Genomic DNA, 21,377 nt, shown 5'->3' on the forward strand with positions numbered 1-21,377 from the left:
TTCCACTTGTATGACATTCTAGAAAAGATATAATTGCAGGAATAGGAAAAACAGATCAGTGGTTGCCAGATGGTGGAGGAGGAAGGAGTTGAATACAAAATGGCACAAGAAAATTTTCTAGGATCACAGAAATGCTCCATATTCTGATTGTGATGATACTTATGTGATAGTATATATTTGTCAAAACTCATAATTGTACAATAAAAAGGATAATTTTCACTGTACGTAAGTTAAAATAACCTTAACTTTTAAAAATAGCTTTATAAGAAAACACATTTAAAAAACCAATTTAGACCAAAATTGGGACTCTGTACAAGGATTATTATTTGGATTAATAGAACTTTTCTAAAGAGCAAGTATATTTTAGTTCCATGAACTTAACTTACATTTGGCCAACATTAAGACAAATGAAACCAGGCAAGCAAAATAATGATGCTATATTTTTATCCTAGACTTATTCACAGCAGTTACCTTATCCATGTAATACTCGTTAACCTTTAAGGAATTTTTTTATTTGTATAAGGTGAACAAATTTCATGTATTGTATATACACAGGGGCATAGTGATAGTTCTCACCCTATTCTCCCTGCTGTCCACACTCCCCACCCTCCCTCCTCCTTCCTTTCTTATTTTTTCTTCATTTTTACAATGACATACTTTCAGCTTATTTTATAATCATAAGCTTAACCTCCACTAAGTAAAGAAGTAAACAATCAGTAAGAAGGAAAAAAAAAAAAAAAAAACACTGTTCCTCAAAAGTCAACACAAGGGCTATAAAGAATAATCAATTTTCAAAATGTCAATTTCACTCATATACATTACATTTTTTGTACTCTATTAGTTACTACAGATTAGCAAAAACATATGATATTTTTCTTTTGGGGACTGGCTGATTTCACTGAACATAATGTTTTCCAGTTGCATCCATCTTGTTGTAAAAGACAGGATTTCATTTTAATACAACAACTTTGATAGTAGCCACCAATTTGCCCAACTTTCAAAGCATATCTGAGGCCAACTTGGCATCAGCAAAGTCTTTGCCACAGGAAGTGGGCTTCTGACAAGGATTTTTAGGGTGGACTATTTTCATATCACTACATATGAATGACTAAACAGAGGAGGCACCTGCCAGCTTGATAACAACTGTATTTGAGTTTGCACTCAAAATTTAGCTTTTTTCCTTCCCATTCTTAAAATTTCATTCATATATATATAGTATTTGTATTACCAAGAACAAGCCAAGAAGTAAACAATGAGGCTTGATGACTCTATTCCACAACAACTGCTGCTGGATTTCTGGTCTGGGACAGGCTAAGACTCCTTGTGCTCCAGATATGTTCTCTAGATGACAGTGATACATAATCTAATCTCATGAAATTTTGAGACAGTAACAGTAGTGTTATAAAGATTGGCTTTTTTTTTTAAATAAGAATTTGCTTATTTCTCTGGATATTCTACTTTTTCAGAACCCAGAAAAGGTTACCTCGAAAATAAAGTGCCGGTGCTAATAGGTACTTTGGAAGCCTAAGCAGGCTTAGAAAAAATAAAAACCAGCATTGTCAGAAGCATCCTTTTGCTTCTCAAGGGCCCTTTAGCTCATTCTCAGGGGACTTCCTGGCTAAAATGCTTAGTAAACACTAGGGCCAGGGCAGAGATGACTCATTGGCAAATCCCATAGGCTCAACAAGCAACACCCCCAGCCCCCTTTCTCAGATGCTCTGAACAGCATTGGCTTTGTGGATCCTTTTCCCCTCACATCTTCATATTCATCAAAATTACCCACCTCCTCACTAAGGTAAGTTCCTACAGTAGGCAGCAATACAGAAAGAAACAAATACAGTGGCAAATCAACAAAATGTGGAATACCTTGTTTTTAGCTAATTCCTTTTCCATATTGGATTTCTCTTGTTTTGTTTCTTTTTCTGTTTTATTAACCTGCCCAAGGAGGGGAAAAAAAGCAAATGGGTCAATTTTACTGCAGCTGACAGTACAACCACACATCCTGCAAGTCAATGAATACCTACACTGCAGACAGCACATCCTCTCAGAAAAGGGGCCAGTGAGGGAATCTTGGAGGCAGAGCAGACTTCACAAATAGCTCTGAAATTAGAAAGACGTCTGCACGTCAGACTCTGCTGGTCCCTTCCTAATTAGGAGATAGGGCTGTTCTCCTTTAACCTCTGCCCCACTCCTCCAAGGGAAGTAATTTTTTAAAATCTGACCCCTTAACTAACAAGAGGATGTAAGAATTATTCTTTGACATTCATTAATGCTCTGTTAGGGTAAACTGTACTGTCTGGCACAGATCACCTCACATGCTAAAAGGCACAGATAAAGCCACTTAGAGATTTAATAAACAACTCAGGAAAACCACATCTGGGTTTTACTTCTGTTTTTGTCTTTTGAACTGAAGAGTACAGTTTTTTTTTTTTTTAAAGATTTATTTTATTTATTTGAAAGACAGAGTTACAGAGAGGTAGAGACAGAGAGAGAGGTCCTCCATCCGCTGGTTCACTCCCCAGATGGCTGCAATGGCCAGAGCTGTGCAGATCCAAAGCCAGGATCCAGGAGCTTCCTCTGGATTCCCGATGTGGGTGCAGGGGCCCAAGGACCTGGGCCATCCTAAACTACTTTCCAAGCCCACAGCAGAGAGCTGGATCAGAAGTGGAGCAGCCGGGCCTCGAACCAGCACCCATATGAGATGCCGGCGCCCCAGTCCAGGGCGTTAACCCGATGCGCTGCAGCTCAGGCCCCAAGAGTACAATTTTAAAGCAACATCATCACACCAGAACTAGGGGATAGTATAAATCTATTTCTACCTACCTCTCTCTGAAATCTTTCTTTCTCTTCTAGCAGAGACTTTTTTTCTTGTATGGATACTTCCAATTCACCTTGCAACCTTGCAATGGTTGATTCCAGAAGCTCTTTTTGCAAAGCTGTCCTATTCTCTGCATCCCGTGCTTTCTGTATACACTGATTATGCTCAAGGATCAAATGGTCCCTGCAGGTAGAAAAGAAGAAGACAGGAGAGCTAAACAAGATTTTTACTGTAACAAAGAATGGTAAACATTCTTACAGCACATACCTTTTACATGAGAGCAGATACCAGAGTTTTCTAACAAAACTAGTTCCTTGAGGGCAGAGTCTTTATTTTACTTTTGTGGTCAGCCCAGCAAATGTGGACTTAAACATTTTCTTTAAAGATAAAAAATACAAATGAAAGAAGAAGAAAATACACTTAAGAAGTTGCTCATTATTTACTTACAGATGTTCTTGGAGTTGGGTTTTCTCATTCTCTACAGTCTGTAGTTCATTGGTGATAGTCGCATGCGCTGCATCCAGTATTAGATTTTGTTCTTGAAATGTCTGCGTCATCATTTTCTGCCCTACCTGAATGTTAGGAGTAATATTAAGAGCTTGAGATGACAGAAAGTTATTTCAAAATGTGACAGGGTAACTGATCAAAGACACTAAATTAATTTACAAAACACAAGTTTTACATACATAAAGAATACTTCTTTTTACAAATAATTTGTTTTAATGGCCAGCTTTCCCTTTGTCCTACCCAGGATGCATTATTTACCCAGTATGCTAGAGTATTTGTGAAACTTCAAACACAAACAAACTTTTAAGGACAAAATACATTAAGAATGCTTTGGTATTTTTAAATTTTAGTATGGCATTTTAAAGTAAAATATAAATGTAAAGAGAAAAGTTCTCTTCATCTCAATCTCTCCCTTCAAAAAAATAATGTTTAATAGTTTGATGTGAACTCTTTTAAGAATATCTTAAATTGTATTCAGATACTATCACTGCTTTGCAAAATTTATTTACTCTGGCTCCCAGTTTTGGAATTAAAATAACATTAAAATTTTTTTTTCTAAGATTTATTTATCTGAAAGCCAAAATGACAAAGGGAGAGATAGGTATCTTCTATCTGTTGACTCATTCCCCAAGGAACTGCAACAGCCAGGGCTGGATCAGGCTGAAGCCAGGAGCCTAGAACTCAGTCTTCCAAGTGCATGCAGGGACCCAAGTACTTGGGCCATCACCTGCTGCCTTCCCAGTTGCATCTGCAGGAAGTTGGATCACTAGTCAAGACTTGCAATGAACTGCCGTCCAGTATGGATGCAGGTATCCCAAGCAGCAGCTTATCCTGCTGTACCACAACACATGTCCCCAAATGTAACATTTTAATACCTATTCCCCTAACTATAATTCCAAACATAACATTTTAATACATATTTCTAACTATAATTCAGAAAGATTTTACAAACAGAGTAAATATGAACAATTACTTTAGTAACATATTCAAACACTTCTGTTTTAACAATATTTGCAAACTTTTACAACTCAGTTGGTAAAATGTATTACGTATCAAAATTTTGAAATGTTTGAAACAGTGTTACATGTTATATTATTCAATCCACTAAATTATAAAACTATGAAAGCAGGGATTTTTGTCTTTTCACTGCTATAAATTCTTTTTTTTCTTTAAGATTTATTTATTTACTTGAAAGTCAGAGTTATACAGAGAGAAAGAGAGGGAAAGAGGGAGAGAGAAAGGTCTTCCATCCACTGGTTCACTCCCCAATTGGCTGCGATGGCCAGAGCTGTGCTGATCTGAAGCCAGGAGCCAGGAGCTTCTTCCAGGTCTCCCATGTGGGTGCAGGGGCCCAAGGACTTGGGCCATCTTCTACTGCTTTCCTAGGCTGTAGCAGAGAGCTGGATCGGAAGTGGAGCAGCTGGGACTCGAACCAGCGCCCATGTGGGATGCCAGCATGGCAGATGGCGGCTTTACCCACTACACCACAGTGCTGGCCCCTTCACTGCTATAATTCTAACTAGATTTACCATTATACTGGCACAGAGTAAACACTAAATATTACTGAATTAATGAAAAATATTTATTGAATAATTACTATATGTAAAACATGGTTAGCAGTATGGGAAATAACAAAGATATATAATGTCCTTACTTCTAGGAAGCTCAAAATCTAACTCAGGCAATAAATCACGCACACAAATTCTCTAGTAGAGAATGCAGAATAGGGAGCCAGCATAATCTAATGATTAAAAACACTGATTCTATGGGGCCGGCGCTGTGGTATAGTAGGTTAAAGCCCTGGCCTGAAGCGCTGGCATCCCATATGGGCGCTGGTTTGAGTCCCGGTTTCTCCATTTTCTATCCAGCTCTCTGCCCCTGCACCCACGTGGGAGACCCGGAAGAAGCTCCTGGCTTCAGATTGGCGCAGCTCCGGCCATTGCGGCCATCTGGGATGTGAACCAGTGGATGGAAGACCTCTCTCTCTGTCTCTCCCTCTGTAACTCTTTGAAAAAATAAAATAAATCTGGGAAAAAAAAAAAAAAAAAAAAAAAAAAAAACCACCACTGATTCTGGAGTCAGAGTTAGTTTTTAATCTAGTTTTCCTCCTAACTAGTTGGGTGACTTTGGGCAAGTTAATTGATTTCAATAAACCTCATTTTTCTTTAAAAAATTTATTTATTTGAAAGGCAAAGTGATGGGGGGCAGGAAGGGGAGGAGACAGAGGGAGAGATTGACTTATTATTTTCATCCATTGGTTCACTCCCCAGGGGCCACAACAGACAGGTCTGGGCCAGGCTGAAGCTAAGAGCGAAGACCTACATTCTGGTCTCCCACATGGGTGGCAGGGCCCCAAACACCTGGACCATCTACTGCTGCCTTCTCAGGCACATTACCAGGAAGCTGAATGGGAAGCAGAGCAGCAGGGACTAGAATTAGCATTTTTATATGGGATGCTAGTGTCCCAAAATAGTGGCTTACCCAGCTGTGCCACCATGCTGGCCATGGCCCCAACCTCGATTCTCTTATTTATGAAATGAGGGTATGTTATGTTAATAGCTGCTACAACTAAAACAGGTAATATATGTAAAGTTCTTAATACAGTGCTAGGTATATGCTAAAAGGAAAACACAAGAGCTATTATTATATTAGTCCGAATGGTATCTGGAGAATAAAAGATGAAAGGGAAAATTCATCCATCTTTCAGTGGAATGATCAAGCTTAGTGATAAAAATGAGTCTTACCAAATAAACAGTTCTTCAAATAGTTGAGATTAAGACATCCTCAACATACAGAATGGCTTAAGGATAATGTGATAGTGCATTATGTTTGGGGGAAAAGGTAAGTATTTTGGGATTCATCATAAATGTTCTTCATAATTCTATCAATATTTTATTTTTCTGAAGTAATTTCATTTGAGAAGAAACCTTTAAAAAGCATTAAATGTAAGACCAAATCACTCCTCTGATGAAAACTGAAAGCCATTCATCAAAATTTAAATAATCTAATAAACTTTTTGAAATTGATTGCTAAAATAGTCTTTTTAACCAACAGAAGTTTACTAGCACAAGGAGCTGGTGCTGTGTTGCAGCAGGGGTTAAGCCGCTGCTTGTGACACCTTCATTGCATACTGGAGTCCAGTTCAAGTCCTGGCTGTTCCAATGCCAATCCAGTTTCCTGCTAACGGTCCTGGGAAGACAGCAGAACATAGTCTAACTACTTGGGCTACTGCTACTCATGTGGGAGACCAGGATGGAGTTTCCGGTTCCTGGTCCAGATCTGGCTGTTACGGCCATTTGGAGAGTAAAGTAGCAAATGGAAGAGCTCTTAGTATATCCCTGCCCTCTTTCTTTGGCTCTGCCTTTCAAATAAATAGACAAACATATAGTTAGATAATAGGTCAATCTTTAAAGATTGCTAGTGTTAGATGCATACCTGCAGAATGGCTTGATGGTCAGCGATGATTCTGGCATTTTCCATACTAACAGTCTGAAGCATGTTGTTCAGCTCTGAACATTTTCTAGTCAATTGGTCATTCAAAACCTAAGACAATGTACAGAGCAGATCACAGGTCTCTCCAGTACAAAACTTTGACTTATGTATCATTATTTTTAATGATATTTTAATTATTTGCAATCTCACTATACATATATAAGTCTAATTTATTTAACCTGTCTCTAATGGATAACTCATTAATTTATACTAATGGATAACTCATTAATTTATAAAAACTTTCAAATATTTAGTTAATACCTAAACAATTCTAAATTATTTAGAGAGAGTTTTAGATTTGGTGAAGCAACTGAGCCATTTGTTGTTTTACTGATTTCTTCCTTACAGTTTTGTCAGAATAAGATATCAGCAGAATGCAGTTTATAATACAGGTGCTAAGCCAATATTATAGAAATCCATTCCCATAATTAGATGATGAAATTTCAAAACTATTTAGATGGTAATACAAAATATCTAAGACTCTTTACCAATAACTATAGTATTCATAAAAGCAAAAAATAGGTGAATTTTTCCATCAAAAACTAGTCTTTCAGAATAAACAAAATCTTTAGTGCTACAGAACTATGATACATGTAGTCAGTTAATAATTTTCTTGTCCTCTGATATTTTGAAGCTTGCATTGTAAAAAATATTTATCTCAGTTATTTTTGCAAGATAGGTTTGGCAAGTATCTTACGTTTTAATGAACAAGCTCTCCAAGGACAAACAACTCTGAAGGAGCAATAGGATAAGAACACAAAACAACACAGGAAAATAGATGAAGGAGTAAGTTTCCTAAGTAATATGTATAGTATACAACAGTTAGGAAGACATTCAGGGGCATGTGAAATCCTAACCAGATGTACAAATTATTCAAGAAATACATGGCCGGCGCCGCAGCTCACTAGGCTAATCCTCCGCCTAGCGGCGCCGGCACACCGGGTTCTAGTCCCGGTTGGGGCGCTGGATTCTGTCCTGGTTGCCCCTCTTCCAGGCCAGCTCTCTGCTGTGGCCAGGGAGTGCAGTGGAGGATGGCCCAGGTGCTTGGGCCCTGCACCCCATGGGAGACCAGGAAAAGCACCTGGCTCCTGGCTCCTGCCATCGGATCAGCGCGGTGCGCCAGCCGCAGCGCGCCAGCCGTGGCGGCCATTGGAGGGTGAACCAACGGCAAAGGAAGACCTTTCTCTCTGTCTCTCTCTCTCACTGTCCACTCTGCCTGCCAAAAAAAAAAAAAAAATACATGGAAGAAAGAGGAGACACCTTGCCCCCATAAAAACAAAATACTAATTCTTTTAAAGGCTAATTCTTGAGCTTAAACTCCACCTCTATTACTTCACTGTGGTATTAAAGGCAACTTCCTTGCCTTTAACATGTGAATAGTGAATAACTGCTTCTACTTCACAGTGTTATTGTGAGAATTACAATTTGTTAGTAATGTAAGTGTTCAAAATTGTGCCTGGAATGTGGGATGTGTTCATTAAAATTCTTTCTTTTAATTTTTTTAAAACTTTTATTTAATAAATATAAATTTCCAAAGTGCAACTTCTGGATTATAGTGGCTTTCCACACCCCATAACCTTCCTCCCACTCGTAACCATCCCATCTCCTGCTCCCTCTCCCATTCCATTCTTCATCAAGATTCATTTTCAATTATCTTTGTATACAGAAGATCAATTTAATATATACTAAGTAAAGATTTCAACAGTTTGCACCCACAAAGACACATAAAGTATAGAGTACTGTTTGGGTAGTAGTTTAACTGTTAATTTGCATAGTACAATACATTAAGGACAGAGGTCCTACCTGGGGAGCAGATGCACAGTGAATCCCCCGTTGTTGATTTAACAATTGACACTCTTATTTATGATGTCAGTAATCACCGAGGCTCTTGTCATGAGATGCCAAGGCTATGGAAGCCTCTTGAGTTCACCAACTCTGATCTTGTTTAGACAAGATCATATTCAAAGTGGAAGTTCTTTCTCTTCCCTTCATAGAAAGGTACCTCCTTCTTTGATGCCCTGATCTTCCTGCTGGGATCTCACTCAGAGATCTTTCATTTAGATCATTTTTTTTTTTTTTTAGCCAGTGTCTTGGCTTTCCACGCCTGAGAAACTCTCAAGGGCTTTTTAGCCAGCTCTGAATGCCTCAAGGGCTGATTCTGAGGCCAGAGCACTATTTAGGGCATTTGACATTCTATGAGTCTGCTTGTATCCTGCTTTCCATGTAGGATCAATCGCTCCTTTTTTAATTCTATCAATTATTATTTGCAGACACTGGTTTTATTTATGTAATCCCTCTGACACTTAATCCTATCTTTTTGATCAGTTATGAACGTAAACTGATCACTTTAACAAGTAAAATGGCATTGGTACATGCCACTTTGATGGGACTGAATTGGAATCCCCTGGCACATTTCTAACTCTGCCATTAGGGGTAAGTCCAAGTGAGCATGTGCCGAACTGTACATCTCTTCCCTCTCTTATTCCCATTCATATTTAATGGGGATCACTTTTCAGTTAAATTTAAATGCCTAAGAATAACTGTGAGTTCAACCAATGAGTTCAACCAATGACATTAAGTAGAACAACAACAAAAAACACTAAAAGGAATAAAATAGTAAGTTGCTCCTCGACAGTCAGGACAAGGGCTGGTCCAGTCATTGTTTCTCATAGTGTCCATTTCACTTCAACAGGTTTCCTTTTAGGTGCTTGGTTAGTTGTCACTGATCACGGAGAACATATGATATTTGTCTCTTTGGGACTGGCTTATTTCACTCAGCATGATGTTTTTCTGCATTGATTTTGTATCTTGCTACTTTGCCAAACTCTTCTCTGAGTTCCAATAGTCTCTTAGTAGAGTTCTTTGGATCCCCTAAATAAAGAATCATATCATCTGCAAAGAGGGATAGTTTGACTTCTTCCCTCCAAATTTATATCCATTTAATTTCTTTTTCTTGCCTAATGGCTCTGGCTAAAACTTCCAGTACTATATTGAATAGCAGTGGTGAGAGTGGGCATCCCTGTCTGGTACCAGATCTCAGTGGAAATGCTTCCAACTTTTCCCCATTCAATAGGATGCTGGCCGTGGGTTTTTGATTGTATTAAGGAATGTTCCTTCTATACCCAGTTTGCTTAGAGTTTTCAACATGAAAGGGTGTTATATTTTGTCAAATGCTTTCTCTGCATCTATTGAGATAATCATATGGTTTTTCTTCTGCAGTCTGTTAATGTGGTGTATCACATTGATTTGCGAACACTGAACCATCCCTACATACCCATACCAGGGATAAATCCAACTTGGTCTGGGTGGATGATCTTTCTGATGTGTTGTTGCATTCTATTGGCGAGAATTTTATTGAGGATTTTTGCATCTATGTTCATCAGGGATCTTGATCTATAATTTTCTTTCAATGCTGCATCTTTTTCAGGTTCAAGAATCTGGCTTCATAGAAAGAACTTGGGAGGATTCCCTCTTTTTCGATTGTTCTGAATAGTTTGAGAAGAATTGCAGTTAGTTCTTCTTTAAATATCTGGTAGAATTCAGCAGTGAATCCATCTGGTACTGGGCTTTTCTTTGTTGGGAGGGCCTTTATTACTGTTTCAATTTCTGTCTCAGTTATGGGTCTGTTTAGGTTTTCTTTTTTTTTTTTTTTTTTTTTTTATTTTTGACAGGCAGAGTGGACAGTGAGAGAGAGAGACAGAGAGAAAGGTCTTCCTTTGCCGTTGGTTCACCCTCCAATGGCCGCCGCTGCAGCCGGCGCACCGCGCTGATCCGATGGCAGGAGCCAGGATCCAGGTGCTTTTCCTGGTCTCCCATGGGGTGCAGGGCCCAAACACCTGGGCCATCCTCCACTGCACTCCCTGGCCATAGCAGAGAGCTGGCCTGGAAGAGGGGCAACCGGGACAGAATCCGGCGCCCCGACCGGGACTAGAACCCGGTGTGCCGGCGCCGCAAGGTGGAGGATTAGCCTATTGAGCCACGGCGCCGGCCTCTGTTTAGGTTTTCTATGTCTTCATGGTTCAATTTAGGTAGATTGCATGTGTCCAGGAATCTATCCATTTCTGAAAGATTTCCCTGTTTGTTGGCATATTATTCTTTGTAGTAATTTCTGATGACTCTTTATTTCTATTGTGTATGTTGTTACATCCCTTTTTTCATCTCTGATTTTATTGATTTGGGTCTTCTCTTTACTTTTTTTAGTTAGTTGGGCCAATGGTGTGTCAATTTTATTTTTTCAAAAACCAGCTCTTCGTTTTGCTAATCTTTGTAATTTTTTGATTCAATTATGTTGATTTCTTCTCTGATTTGAATTATTTCTCTTCTCCTACTAGTTTTGGGTCTGGTTTGTTGCGGTTTTTCTAGATCCTTGAGATGCATTGAAAGCTCATTTATTTGGTGCCTTTCCAATTTCTTGATGTAGGAACCTATTGCTATAAACTTTCCTCTTAACACTGCTTTTGCTGTATCCCATAAGTTTTGGTATATTGTGCTGTTATCCTCATTTCCTTCCAGAAAGTTTTTGATTTCTCTTTTGATTTCTTCTATGACCTACTGTTCATTAAGGAGCATGTTGTTCAGTCTCCATGTGTTTGCATATGCTCTAGGGATTCCTGAGTTGCTAATTTCCAGATTTATTCCATGGTGGTCTGAGAATACTCATGGTATGATTTTGATTCTTTTAAATTTGCTGAGACTTGCTTTATGGCCTAGTATGTGGTCAATCCTAGAGTAGGTTCCATGCACTGCTGAGAAGAATGTGTATTCTTTAAGTGTAGGATGGAAAGTTCTGTAGGTATCTGTTAGATCCATTTGGGCTATAGTGTCGATTAAATCTGCTGTTTCCTTGTTGATCTTCTGTCTGGTTGATCTGTCTATTGCTGAAAGTGGAGTATTGAAGTCCCCCAAAATTATTGTATTGTAGTCTAAGTCTCCGTTTAAGTTCCTTAACATATCTTTTAAATAAGCCGGTGCCCTGTAATTAGGTGCACATACATTTATAATAGTTACATCTTCCTGTTGAATTGAACCCTTAATCATTATATAGTGCCCCTCTGTCTCTCTCAACTATTTTTGTGTTACAGTTCATTTTGTCTGATATTAAGATGTCTACACCAGCTCTTTTTTGGTTTCTGTTGGCAGGGATTATCTTTTTCCAACCTTTCACTTTCAGTCTGCATGCATCTTTGTGGGAAAGATGTGTTTCTCGTAAGCAGCAAATAGAGGGGTTTTGTTTTTTAATCCATTCAGCCAGTGTGTGTCTTTTAATTGGAGAGTTCAGGCCATTTACATTCAATGTGACTATTGATAAGTACTGACTTTGCCCTGCCATTTTCCCAAAGATATTTCTAATGTATGCTTTGAACTTCCTGTGATCTCTTACTGAGAGATTTTCTTTGCCTTCTTTTGTATTGTTGACCACGTTTCTGTGTTTCTGTGCATAACACATCTTTAAGCATCTTTTGCAGGGCTGGACGAGTGGCGACAAATTCTTTCAATTTCTTTTTGCTATGAAAGGTCTTTATTTCACCTTCATTCACAAATGACAGCTTTGCAGGATATAATATTCTGGGTTGGCAGTTTTTTTCTCTTAATACCTGGGGTATATCTCACCATTCCCTCATAGCCTGTAGGGTTTCTGATGAGAAGTCTGCTGTGAGTCTAATTGGAGATCCTCTGAGAGTAATCTGGCATTTCTCTCTTGCACATTTTAGAATCCTTTCTTCATGTTTCACTGTGGTGAGTTTGATTACAATGTGTCGTGGTGAGGATCTCTTTTGGTCATGTTTATTGGGGCTTCTATGTGCTTCCTGTGCTTGGATGTCTTTTTCCTTCTCCAAACCCGAGAAGTTCTCTGCTAGTATCTCACTAAAAAGGCCTTCTAATCCTTTCTCCCTCTACATGCCTTCAGGAACTCCTAGAACCCGAATGTTGGTTTTTTTTAAATAGTATCCTATAAATTCCCAACAATATTTTTTTAGATTTCTAATTTCTTCTTCTTTTCTTTGGTTTGACTGTATACTTTCCTGTGCTCTGTCTTCTAAGTCTGATATTCTCTCATCTTCTTCACTGATGTGTTTTTAATGCTCTCAAATGTGTTTTTCATTTGTTCTATTTAATTCTTCATTTTATTTTGATTTCTCTTCAATATCTTCATTTCATGTTCTACTAAATTCCTCATCTCATTTTTATTCCTCCTTAAGATTTCATTTCATGAGAGAGATTTTCTGTCTTGTCCTGTATGGATTTCTGTATATCATGTATTTGGTTTTTTTTTGTTTTGTTTTGTTTTGTTTTGTTTTTTTTTTTTTTTTTTTTTGACAGGCAGAGTGGACAGTGAGAGAGAGAGACAGAGAGAAAGGTCTTCCTTTGCCGTTGGTTCACCCTCCAATGGCCGCCACTGTCGGCACGCTGCGGCCGGCGCACCGTGCTGATCTGATGGCAGGAGCCAGGAGCCAGGTGCTTTTCCTGGTCTCCCATGGGGTGCAGGGCCCAAGCACCTGGGCCATCCTCCACTGCACTCCCTGGCCACAGCAGAGGGCTGGCCTGGAAGAGGGGCAACCGGGACAGAATCCGGCGCCCCAACCGGGACTAGAACCCGGTGTGCCTAGGAGGATTAGCCTAGTGAGCCGCGGCACTGGCATGTATTTGTTTTTGATAACTTCTAAATGTTCTTGTCATAAATTCTTTGAATTCCCTATCTTGCATTTCTTCTATCTCATCATCTTCATAATCTTGTATTGGAGTGTCATATTCATTTGGGAATGTCATGATGTCTTCCTTGTTCTTGTTTCCTTGGTTTTTAGGTTTGTTGTTTGGCATTGTGGAGATATTCTTTGGTTTTTTCTTCTTTTTTTCATTGTATGGCTTTTCTTGTTATACTATGACTCTAGATTAAGTGGACTGTCTGCTTTTGGTGAATTTCTAGAGGCTTGTGGTTGGTGTGGCTGGAAATCTCTGTTCAGTTCTTCAGGTTTAAGGTGACACACCCAGGTTTGGCATGGTAAAATCTTCTCTCTTTTTTTCAAAAGGGAAGTAATTCCACTCAGCTGAGCTCTTCTCCTCAATGGCATCCAGCGCCTGAGCACTAGCCCCAGTGGGTATAATATTCATCAGCACTGTCCCAAGTATCATACAAAGGATCTGTGCAGTCCTCAGTGTAAGCTCAGATTCCCTGCAATGTCTCTCACCAAGTAGCCAAGGTTGCCGGAGTTTATGGCGTCTCCAACAGAGATTATTCACTTCTCAGCCACACCATGAGTTCTCCACACACCCTCAGTTGTTTTTTTTTTTTTTTTTTTCACAGTCCCAGTTCATAAGCTGCACACATCCACTAGGTCTTAGTCTCCTGTTATTACTTCCCACCAAAGTCAGGTTTTTTTGCTTGGTTGAGGGTAGGCGCAGCCCCGAGCTGGCGCAGCTGTTATGTATGTCCAAGTGGCACCTGCTCTATTTTCTTGCTTGCTTTTCTAAGTTGTGTGGAGAGACAGAATTGTGTCCATACCATCACTTTAATTTTTTTCTCTCCTCTAGTTAGGCTGGTGTACTTTCCCCCATGGGGATTCAAGCCTCATTTTCTCTAGGCTCTTCCTGCTGCTTTTCCACCAGTGTCTCGGGCTACCGCAGATTCGCCCCACCTCTCTTTACAGCGCTGGTGCAGAGCCTCTCAGCAGCTGGGATCCTGAGCCATGGACGCCCATGCCCTCCACATAGGTCCACCAAGTCCCTCTAATTATGGAAGAGCTTCCTCTGCCGTTTTTTTCCCTAATTCTTCCTTGAGACTACACTATCTTCAGTTTTATTAATCTGTCTTCTCCCAGACTATCAGTAAGCTCCCTCCCTATTCCACCATCTTGGCTCCTTCTCCATTAAAATTCTTAACTACTATTAGTATAGAAAGAGTGATAGTAATTAGTTTGTAAAAGTACACACATTTTGCACTTTAGTAAAAAGTTATGATTCTAATGTTGATGCAATAAAAATTGTACCAATAAAGTTACATTAGATGATAAACACCACTTCATTGAAACCACCATCCCACAGAAAATGTTTATATCTAACTTCAAAATCCAGCAAGTGTTTATTAGGCACCAAATTGTGCTATTTGCAATGAAGATAAAGTAAAGGACCCTTGCTATTGAATTGCATGTAAGTTCACTGGCAGAGGGCCAAAAGGTATATATTTAACGAGTAAGTTAGAAAGGAAACAAAGGCAAAGTATAAACTAGTGTATGCTTTATAAAATAGTGTACCAGGTAAACTTAGGTGACATAGGAAGTGAAGAATAAAATAAGAAATAAAGTTAATTCAATAATGCTTCTTAGCTGAAGTAAATCTTATGGAAAAAATAACACTGGATGATAGAGATGGTATAAATTTATATAATCAGGACTTAACATGATTCTTTAATTGAACAAAATTAGAATCTAAAAATTAATGAGAAAGATTTACCTGTGCTTTTTCTGATTCTTCATGAAGAGCTGTGATTTCGGACCTCAAAGTTGCATTTTCTTCATGTTCTTTGTCTAAAGACATCTGCATATTCTATAGGGGGAAAAGAGATTTATTCCCTATTTCAAATGTGTGTATGCATAAAAATACTTTTTCTATAGTTTGGCCAGTACCAGCTGAAGTTCCAATGATATACAAGTATCTTCTGAAGATTTTTTAAGAAAGTCTTAGTATCTTTAATTTTCCAATTTGTCTTTATTTCTAAATTACTTACCAAAATTGTTTCTTTAAAACAATTATGAAGTATCTCTATACACCTATTAGAATGGCCAAAATCCAAAAAAAAATAACACCAATTGTTGGCAAGGATGTGCAACAACAGGAATTCTCATCCACTGCTGGTGGAAATGCAAAATGGTGCAGTCACTTTGGAAGACATTTTTGTGATTTATTAGAAAACTGAATATATTCTTTCCATACAATCCAGTAACCATATCCCTTGTTATTTACTCCAAATAGATGAAAACTTAATGTCCACATAAAATCCTGCACACAGATATTTATAGTTGCTATATTCATAATTGCCAAAATTTAGAAGAAGTCAGGATGTCCTTATGTGGATTAGTGGATAAACTGAAGTGGTACATTCAGATTATTTCAAAATTATTTAAAAAAGGAATGAGCTATCAAGTGATGAAAAGACATGGAAGAAAAATATTATTAAGTGAAAGAAGCTAGTCTGAAGAAGCTACATACATGATTCCAACTATATGATATTGGAAAGAGCAAATCTATGGAGGCAACAAAAAGATCAGTGACTGCAATGCACTGGGGGCTAACAGGGCTAGGGGAGGAGAGATGAATAAACAGAACACAGAGGAGTTTTAGGGTAGGGAAACTACTCAGTATGACATGAAAATAGCAGATACAGGTCATTATACATTTGCCCAAATCCATAGAATGTACAACACCAAAACTGATCCCTAAGGTAAACTATGGTGATATTAATGTCAATGTAGATTTATCAGTTTAATAATGTTCCACTTTAGTGGAGGATGCTCATAATGGGGGAGGATATTGTACATATAGGGAAGAGTGTACACAGGACATCTTTGTATCTTCTGTTCAATATTTCTGTGAACCTAAAACCAAATAAAGTTTTTTGTTTGTTTGTTTTTGTTTTTTTAAGAATCTATTTATTGGGCTGGCCCTGTGGCTCACTAGGCTAATCCTCCGCCTGTGGCACCAGTACTCCAGGTTCCAGTCCCGGTTGGGGCGCCGGTTCTGCCTCATTGCTCCTCTTTCAGTCCAGCTCTCTGCTGTGGCCCAGGAAGGCAGTGGAGGATGGCCCAAGTGCTTGGGCCCTGTACCCGCATAGGAGACCAGGAGGAAGCACCTGGCTCCTGGCTTCGGATTGGCGCAGCACGCTGGCCATAGCGGCCATTTGGGGGGTGAGCCAACGGAAGGAAGACCTCTCTGTCTCTAACTATGTCAAAAAAAATCTGTTTATTACATCTAGTTTTAGAATGGGATTCCAACTAGTAAGATTTTGTCTATAATCATACCCTAAATTTTTATGTAGTACCCTTGCATCAAGTAAGGGTATTTTCTAAGGTTAAATATTTGTTGTCTTCTATTACATACATATTTTTTCCTATTAGAAGTTAGATCATGTGATTTCAAAGGAAAACATTCAAGGATCTTTTAAAGTTCTAAGTGAAGATAATATTTTCATCAAGAAGTTCCTAGAGGTGGAACAGAAGAAAGCACCTTTCTTTGCTTTGTGAGGGAAAAAAGCTAGTTCTCATTGAGTTGAGAGAAAGGTGATAGAAATCTGAGTTGCTGATTGGGGGTTGGGCTTCTTATCCCAAGGATTCCTTAGTATAGTGGGGCAGGACAAAGTATCAATCCTCTCCTTCAGAGAGAACCACTTATCTACTTTACAGCAGATGCATCTCAAGAAATATAAATATTATATATCAGAGACCGTATTCAGAAACATTATTCCAAATGGAATCTACACATAAAGAGATTTAGACATGTAATAAAATATAAAAGGTTTTTATTCTTTTTAAAAATTATGGGGGCTGGCACTTGGCATACTGGGTAAAGCTGCTGTCTGCAGTGCCAGCATCCCATATGGGCACTGGTTCAAGTCCTGGCTGCTCCACTTCCAATCCAGCTCTCTGCTATGCCCTTGGAAAGCAGTATAAGATGGCTCAAGTCCTTGGGCCCCTGCCCCACATGGGAGACCCAGAAGAAGCTCCTGGCTTCAGATCGGCACAGCTCTGGCTGTTGCAGCCAATTGGCGAGTGAACTAGCAGATGGAAGACCTCTCTCTCTGCCTCCCTTCTCTATGTAACTTTCAAATAAATAAATAAATCTTAAAAAAATAAAAATTGGCCAGCTCAACGGCTCACTAGGTTAATCCTCTGCCTGCAGCGCCAGCACCCCAAGGTTCTAGTCCCAGTTGGGGTGCTGGTTCTGTCCCGGTTGCTTCTCTTCCACTCCAGCTCTCTGCTGTGGCCCGAGAGTGCAGTGGAGGATGGCCCAGGTCCTTGGGCTCTGCACCCGCATGGGAGACCAGGAGGAAGCACCTGGCTCCTGGCTTTGGATCAGCGCAGTGCACGGCCGCAACACACTGGCCATAGCAGCCACTTGTGGGGGTGAACCAACGGAAAAAGGAAGACCTTTCTCTTCGTCTAACTCTGCCTGTCAAAAAAATACAAATAAAAATAAAAATTATGGTAAAATACACAAGTGTTCTTCAAAACATTCATGGAAAATGTATATTTTAAGAAAACTGTATGGTTTTCTTTTTTTTTTTTTTTATCACATATCGCATTCTATTCAACCCTTCCCTTAAGAGGCAGGCATTCATGCTTTCTTTTTTTATTTTTAATTTTTATTTTTTTTTCTTTGACATACAGAGTTAGACAGAGAGAGAGAGACAGAGAGAAATGTCTTCCTTCTGTTGGTTCACCCCCCAAATGGTGACTACGGCTGGCAGGCTGCGCTAATGTGAAGGCACGAGCCAGGTGCTTCCTCCTGGTCTCCCATGCGGGTGCAGGGCCCAGGGACCTGGGCCATCCTCCACTGCCTTCCCGGGCCACAGCAGAGAGCTGGACTGGAAGAGGAGCAACCAGGACAGAATCCGGCGCCCCAACTGGGACTAGAACCTGAGGTGCCGGCATCGCAGGTGGAGTATTAGCCAAATGAGCCACGGCGCCGGCCCATGGTTTTCAACTATGTATAAAAGTAAATTATTTTAAAAATATATTTATCATGAACTTTCAGCAATATCATATGTAACATAAAGCTGATCATTCTAATCATTTCTAAGTATACAGTTTAGTGGTATTAAATATATTCACACTATGTGGAACCGCCACCATGACTGATGGAACAAGGAAATAAGCCTCAGTCATTTTGATGTAAGCACGCAGATGGAATAAAATTGATTAGGTTTGTGAGTTGGAAGACCACGCCTTCACCACGCCCCTGTGTGACCTCATGCCCCTACCTGGCCACACCTCTGCACCCACTGGCCAATCAGACTAATTAACAACTCCCCTTTGAAAGTGGATTAAAAGCCTGGGACACAGAGGGTCCGCCCCTCCCTCCCTCCCTTGCTTTGGCCTTTTGCCCAGGGGCTTGTTGTGGCCCTGGGCCACCTGTCCTCTGCTTCCTGGCCTAGATGCTCCTCTACATGGCTGTTTCCTGGTACTTGGTATGAACCCAGATTTACCTCTGTCCTATAGATATAGGGCCCTCACTCTCCTATGTATCTTTCCATTGAATAAAGCTTAAAATGTACCATGCTGCCAGTATCCAGAATTCTTCTCTGAATATTAGGCAAGAACCCACACAGGCTTATTAATATTGGGAATTTATTAATAAGCACACATGGTATCGTATGGCACCCCATATTCCGATTTCATACGGCACCCCAGATGGAACTTTTGGGGGGCCAAATTCTCTTTTTAAACTTTCATTTAATAAATATAAATTTCCAAAGTACAGCTTTTGGATTACAGTGGCTTTTTCCCCCCATAACCTCCCTCCCTCCTGCAACCATCTTATCTCTCACTCCCTTTTCCATCCCATTCTTCAAGATTCATTTTCAATTATCTTTATATACAGAAGATCAACTTAGTATATACTAAGTAAAGATTTCAACAGTTTGCACCCACACAGATACACAAAGTATAAAGTACTGTTTGAGTAGTAGTTTTACCGTTAATTTGCATAGTACAACACTTTATGAACAGAGATCCTACATGGGGAGTAGCTGCACAGCTGATCCCCGTTGTTTACAATTGACACTCTTATTTATGATGTTAGTAATCACTCGAGGCTCTTGTCATGAGCTGCCAAGGCTATGGAAGCCTCTTGAGTTCACCAACTCCGATCTTGTTTAGACAAGACCATATTCAAAGTGGAAGTTCTCTCTCCTCCCTTCAGAGAAAGGTACCTTCTTCTTTGATAGGGGGCCAAATTCTGATATCATATTTTAGGAGGCCAATCTCGATATCAATTTTAGGTTTCTTGTTACCCCTGCCTTCTTTCAAGAGATCTGTTCTGTCTCACACACTGTATTCTTCCCCAGGTTTAGAAGCCAGTAGGCCAAACCTGAAGAACCAGTATGGAGAAGCTCATCTCCACCTACTGCCCTCCCACCTCCATCCCTAGCCCACCTAGGATATTTTAGCTGCTAGGGTGAGGCCTCTGCCACATGTTCGGTCTATGAGCATGATGGCAATTGGTCGACCTCTGTGGATTTATTTTCTCACAATAAATTCAGTCTGGCTGTGAATTCGTATTCTGTCTCCTCTCTGTTCTACACTTCTTTTCCTAATATTTTGGAGCCTCATGTGAGGAGGCACCAATCTGCACTCTTTTCCTAACAATCACTACCATCAGAAAGCATTTTGATTTCTTATATTCATTTTAAAGTTTAATTTATAAAAATTAATTTGAAATATGCAAATAAATAAGGTTATTTCTGTCAATTCACCTTTTTCAAACTATAATAACCTGCATAAAATCATTTCTTAGTTCTTAATAGCCAGTATTACCCTGAATAACTCATTTAAGCAAAATTTTTTTCAAGTAAATTTTTAGGAAAATCAGTGCTATAAATCAAGAACAAGGAAATATAGCTTAGTAAAGAAAGTCTACCTCTGTACTTCACAACCTGGAAACTTACCTTATTTTCTTCGACCAACTTCGAAATGAGATCATCTCTAGAAACTAAAAACAAAAAGACCACATAACTATGATAATAATAAATAATTTACTACATTGAAATCATAGATATTTTTTCCCAAGAAAGCTTAACTTTTTTTTTAAGTCTATTTGTAGCAATAAGGAGGACTCAAGTATTCCTATCATATTTTACAGACTGGAATTAAGTTGTGGAATTATCAAGAAACTCGGTCTGCAGTCCATGCAATGGTCAATGATATCACATTTAACTCAAGATTTAGCTGATGATTCTTTGAGGGACTTTTCACCATGGAGAGACATGACCAAGCATTTCTGTTGTTGTTGTTAGATTGTGCTAACAAAGAAAGGTTCAGTAAAGGCAGGGAGGTTAGCTTAGTGGTTGTTGCAGAAACTGATGTGTAAAACAATGGAGGGCTGACTTTTCATCAGAATCGACAATGGGGATGCAGGGAAAATGGAATTTGAAACATGAAAGAGGACTGTCAGGACTTAGTGGCTTATGGTGGGATAAAAGCAACAAGTGAATCAAGGAGAATGCAGACAGATATCAGGGTAGATTCTTCAAATAGAGGAGGAAAGCGGGGCAAAGAACAGGTTTAGGGGATGGAATAAGTGAGAATGTATGAAGTACTTAAGTTTCTTGTGTGTTTTGATTTATCTACAGGGCAACCAAATAAAAATTACAAAACAAATGAAGCTCACATTTTATACAAGATAGAAAAACCATACTTACTTACTGAACACTTAAATCTACAACTTGTTGAACTCTAGTTTAAAATATGTGAAGGGTCAAAAAGACAAAGTAGATGATCTATTTTAACAGTTCTACTAATCAAAGTGAGGATCACAAGGGAGTATTTTCATCACTTGGGAGAACATTGTA

At 39.2% G+C, this 21,377-nt stretch overlaps 1 protein-coding gene and 1 long non-coding RNA gene across 5 annotated transcripts in view; one reads left to right on the forward strand and one right to left on the reverse strand.

Moving 5' to 3' along the window:
- Nucleotides 1-10,814, forward strand: part of LOC138848955 (uncharacterized) — a 156,258-nt gene extending 145,444 nt beyond the window's left edge. Inside the window, exon 3 of the long non-coding RNA XR_011387180.1 lies at nt 10,606-10,814. This is a non-coding gene — a long non-coding RNA (uncharacterized lncRNA). The remainder of the gene's footprint in view (nt 1-10,605) is intronic.
- CCDC150 (coiled-coil domain containing 150) overlaps nt 1-21,377 on the reverse strand; it is a 126,176-nt gene that overhangs the window by 68,798 nt on the left and 36,001 nt on the right. For all 4 annotated transcript variants that reach the window (XM_051849339.2, XM_008258861.4, XM_017342998.3 and 1 more), the window contains 6 exons: nt 20,475-20,518; nt 15,266-15,358; nt 6,761-6,868; nt 3,266-3,390; nt 2,824-3,001; nt 1,867-1,935 (listed from right to left, as the gene is read on the reverse strand). In XM_051849339.2, coding sequence (XP_051705299.2) covers nt 1,867-1,935; nt 2,824-3,001; nt 3,266-3,390; nt 6,761-6,868; nt 15,266-15,358; nt 20,475-20,518 — 617 coding nt within the window. The remainder of the gene's footprint in view (nt 1-1,866; nt 1,936-2,823; nt 3,002-3,265; nt 3,391-6,760; nt 6,869-15,265; nt 15,359-20,474; nt 20,519-21,377) is intronic.

Source organism: Oryctolagus cuniculus, chromosome 3, assembly GCF_964237555.1.
Source record: "Oryctolagus cuniculus chromosome 3, mOryCun1.1, whole genome shotgun sequence".
In the NCBI taxonomy this organism is placed as follows: domain Eukaryota; kingdom Metazoa; phylum Chordata; class Mammalia; order Lagomorpha; family Leporidae; genus Oryctolagus; species Oryctolagus cuniculus.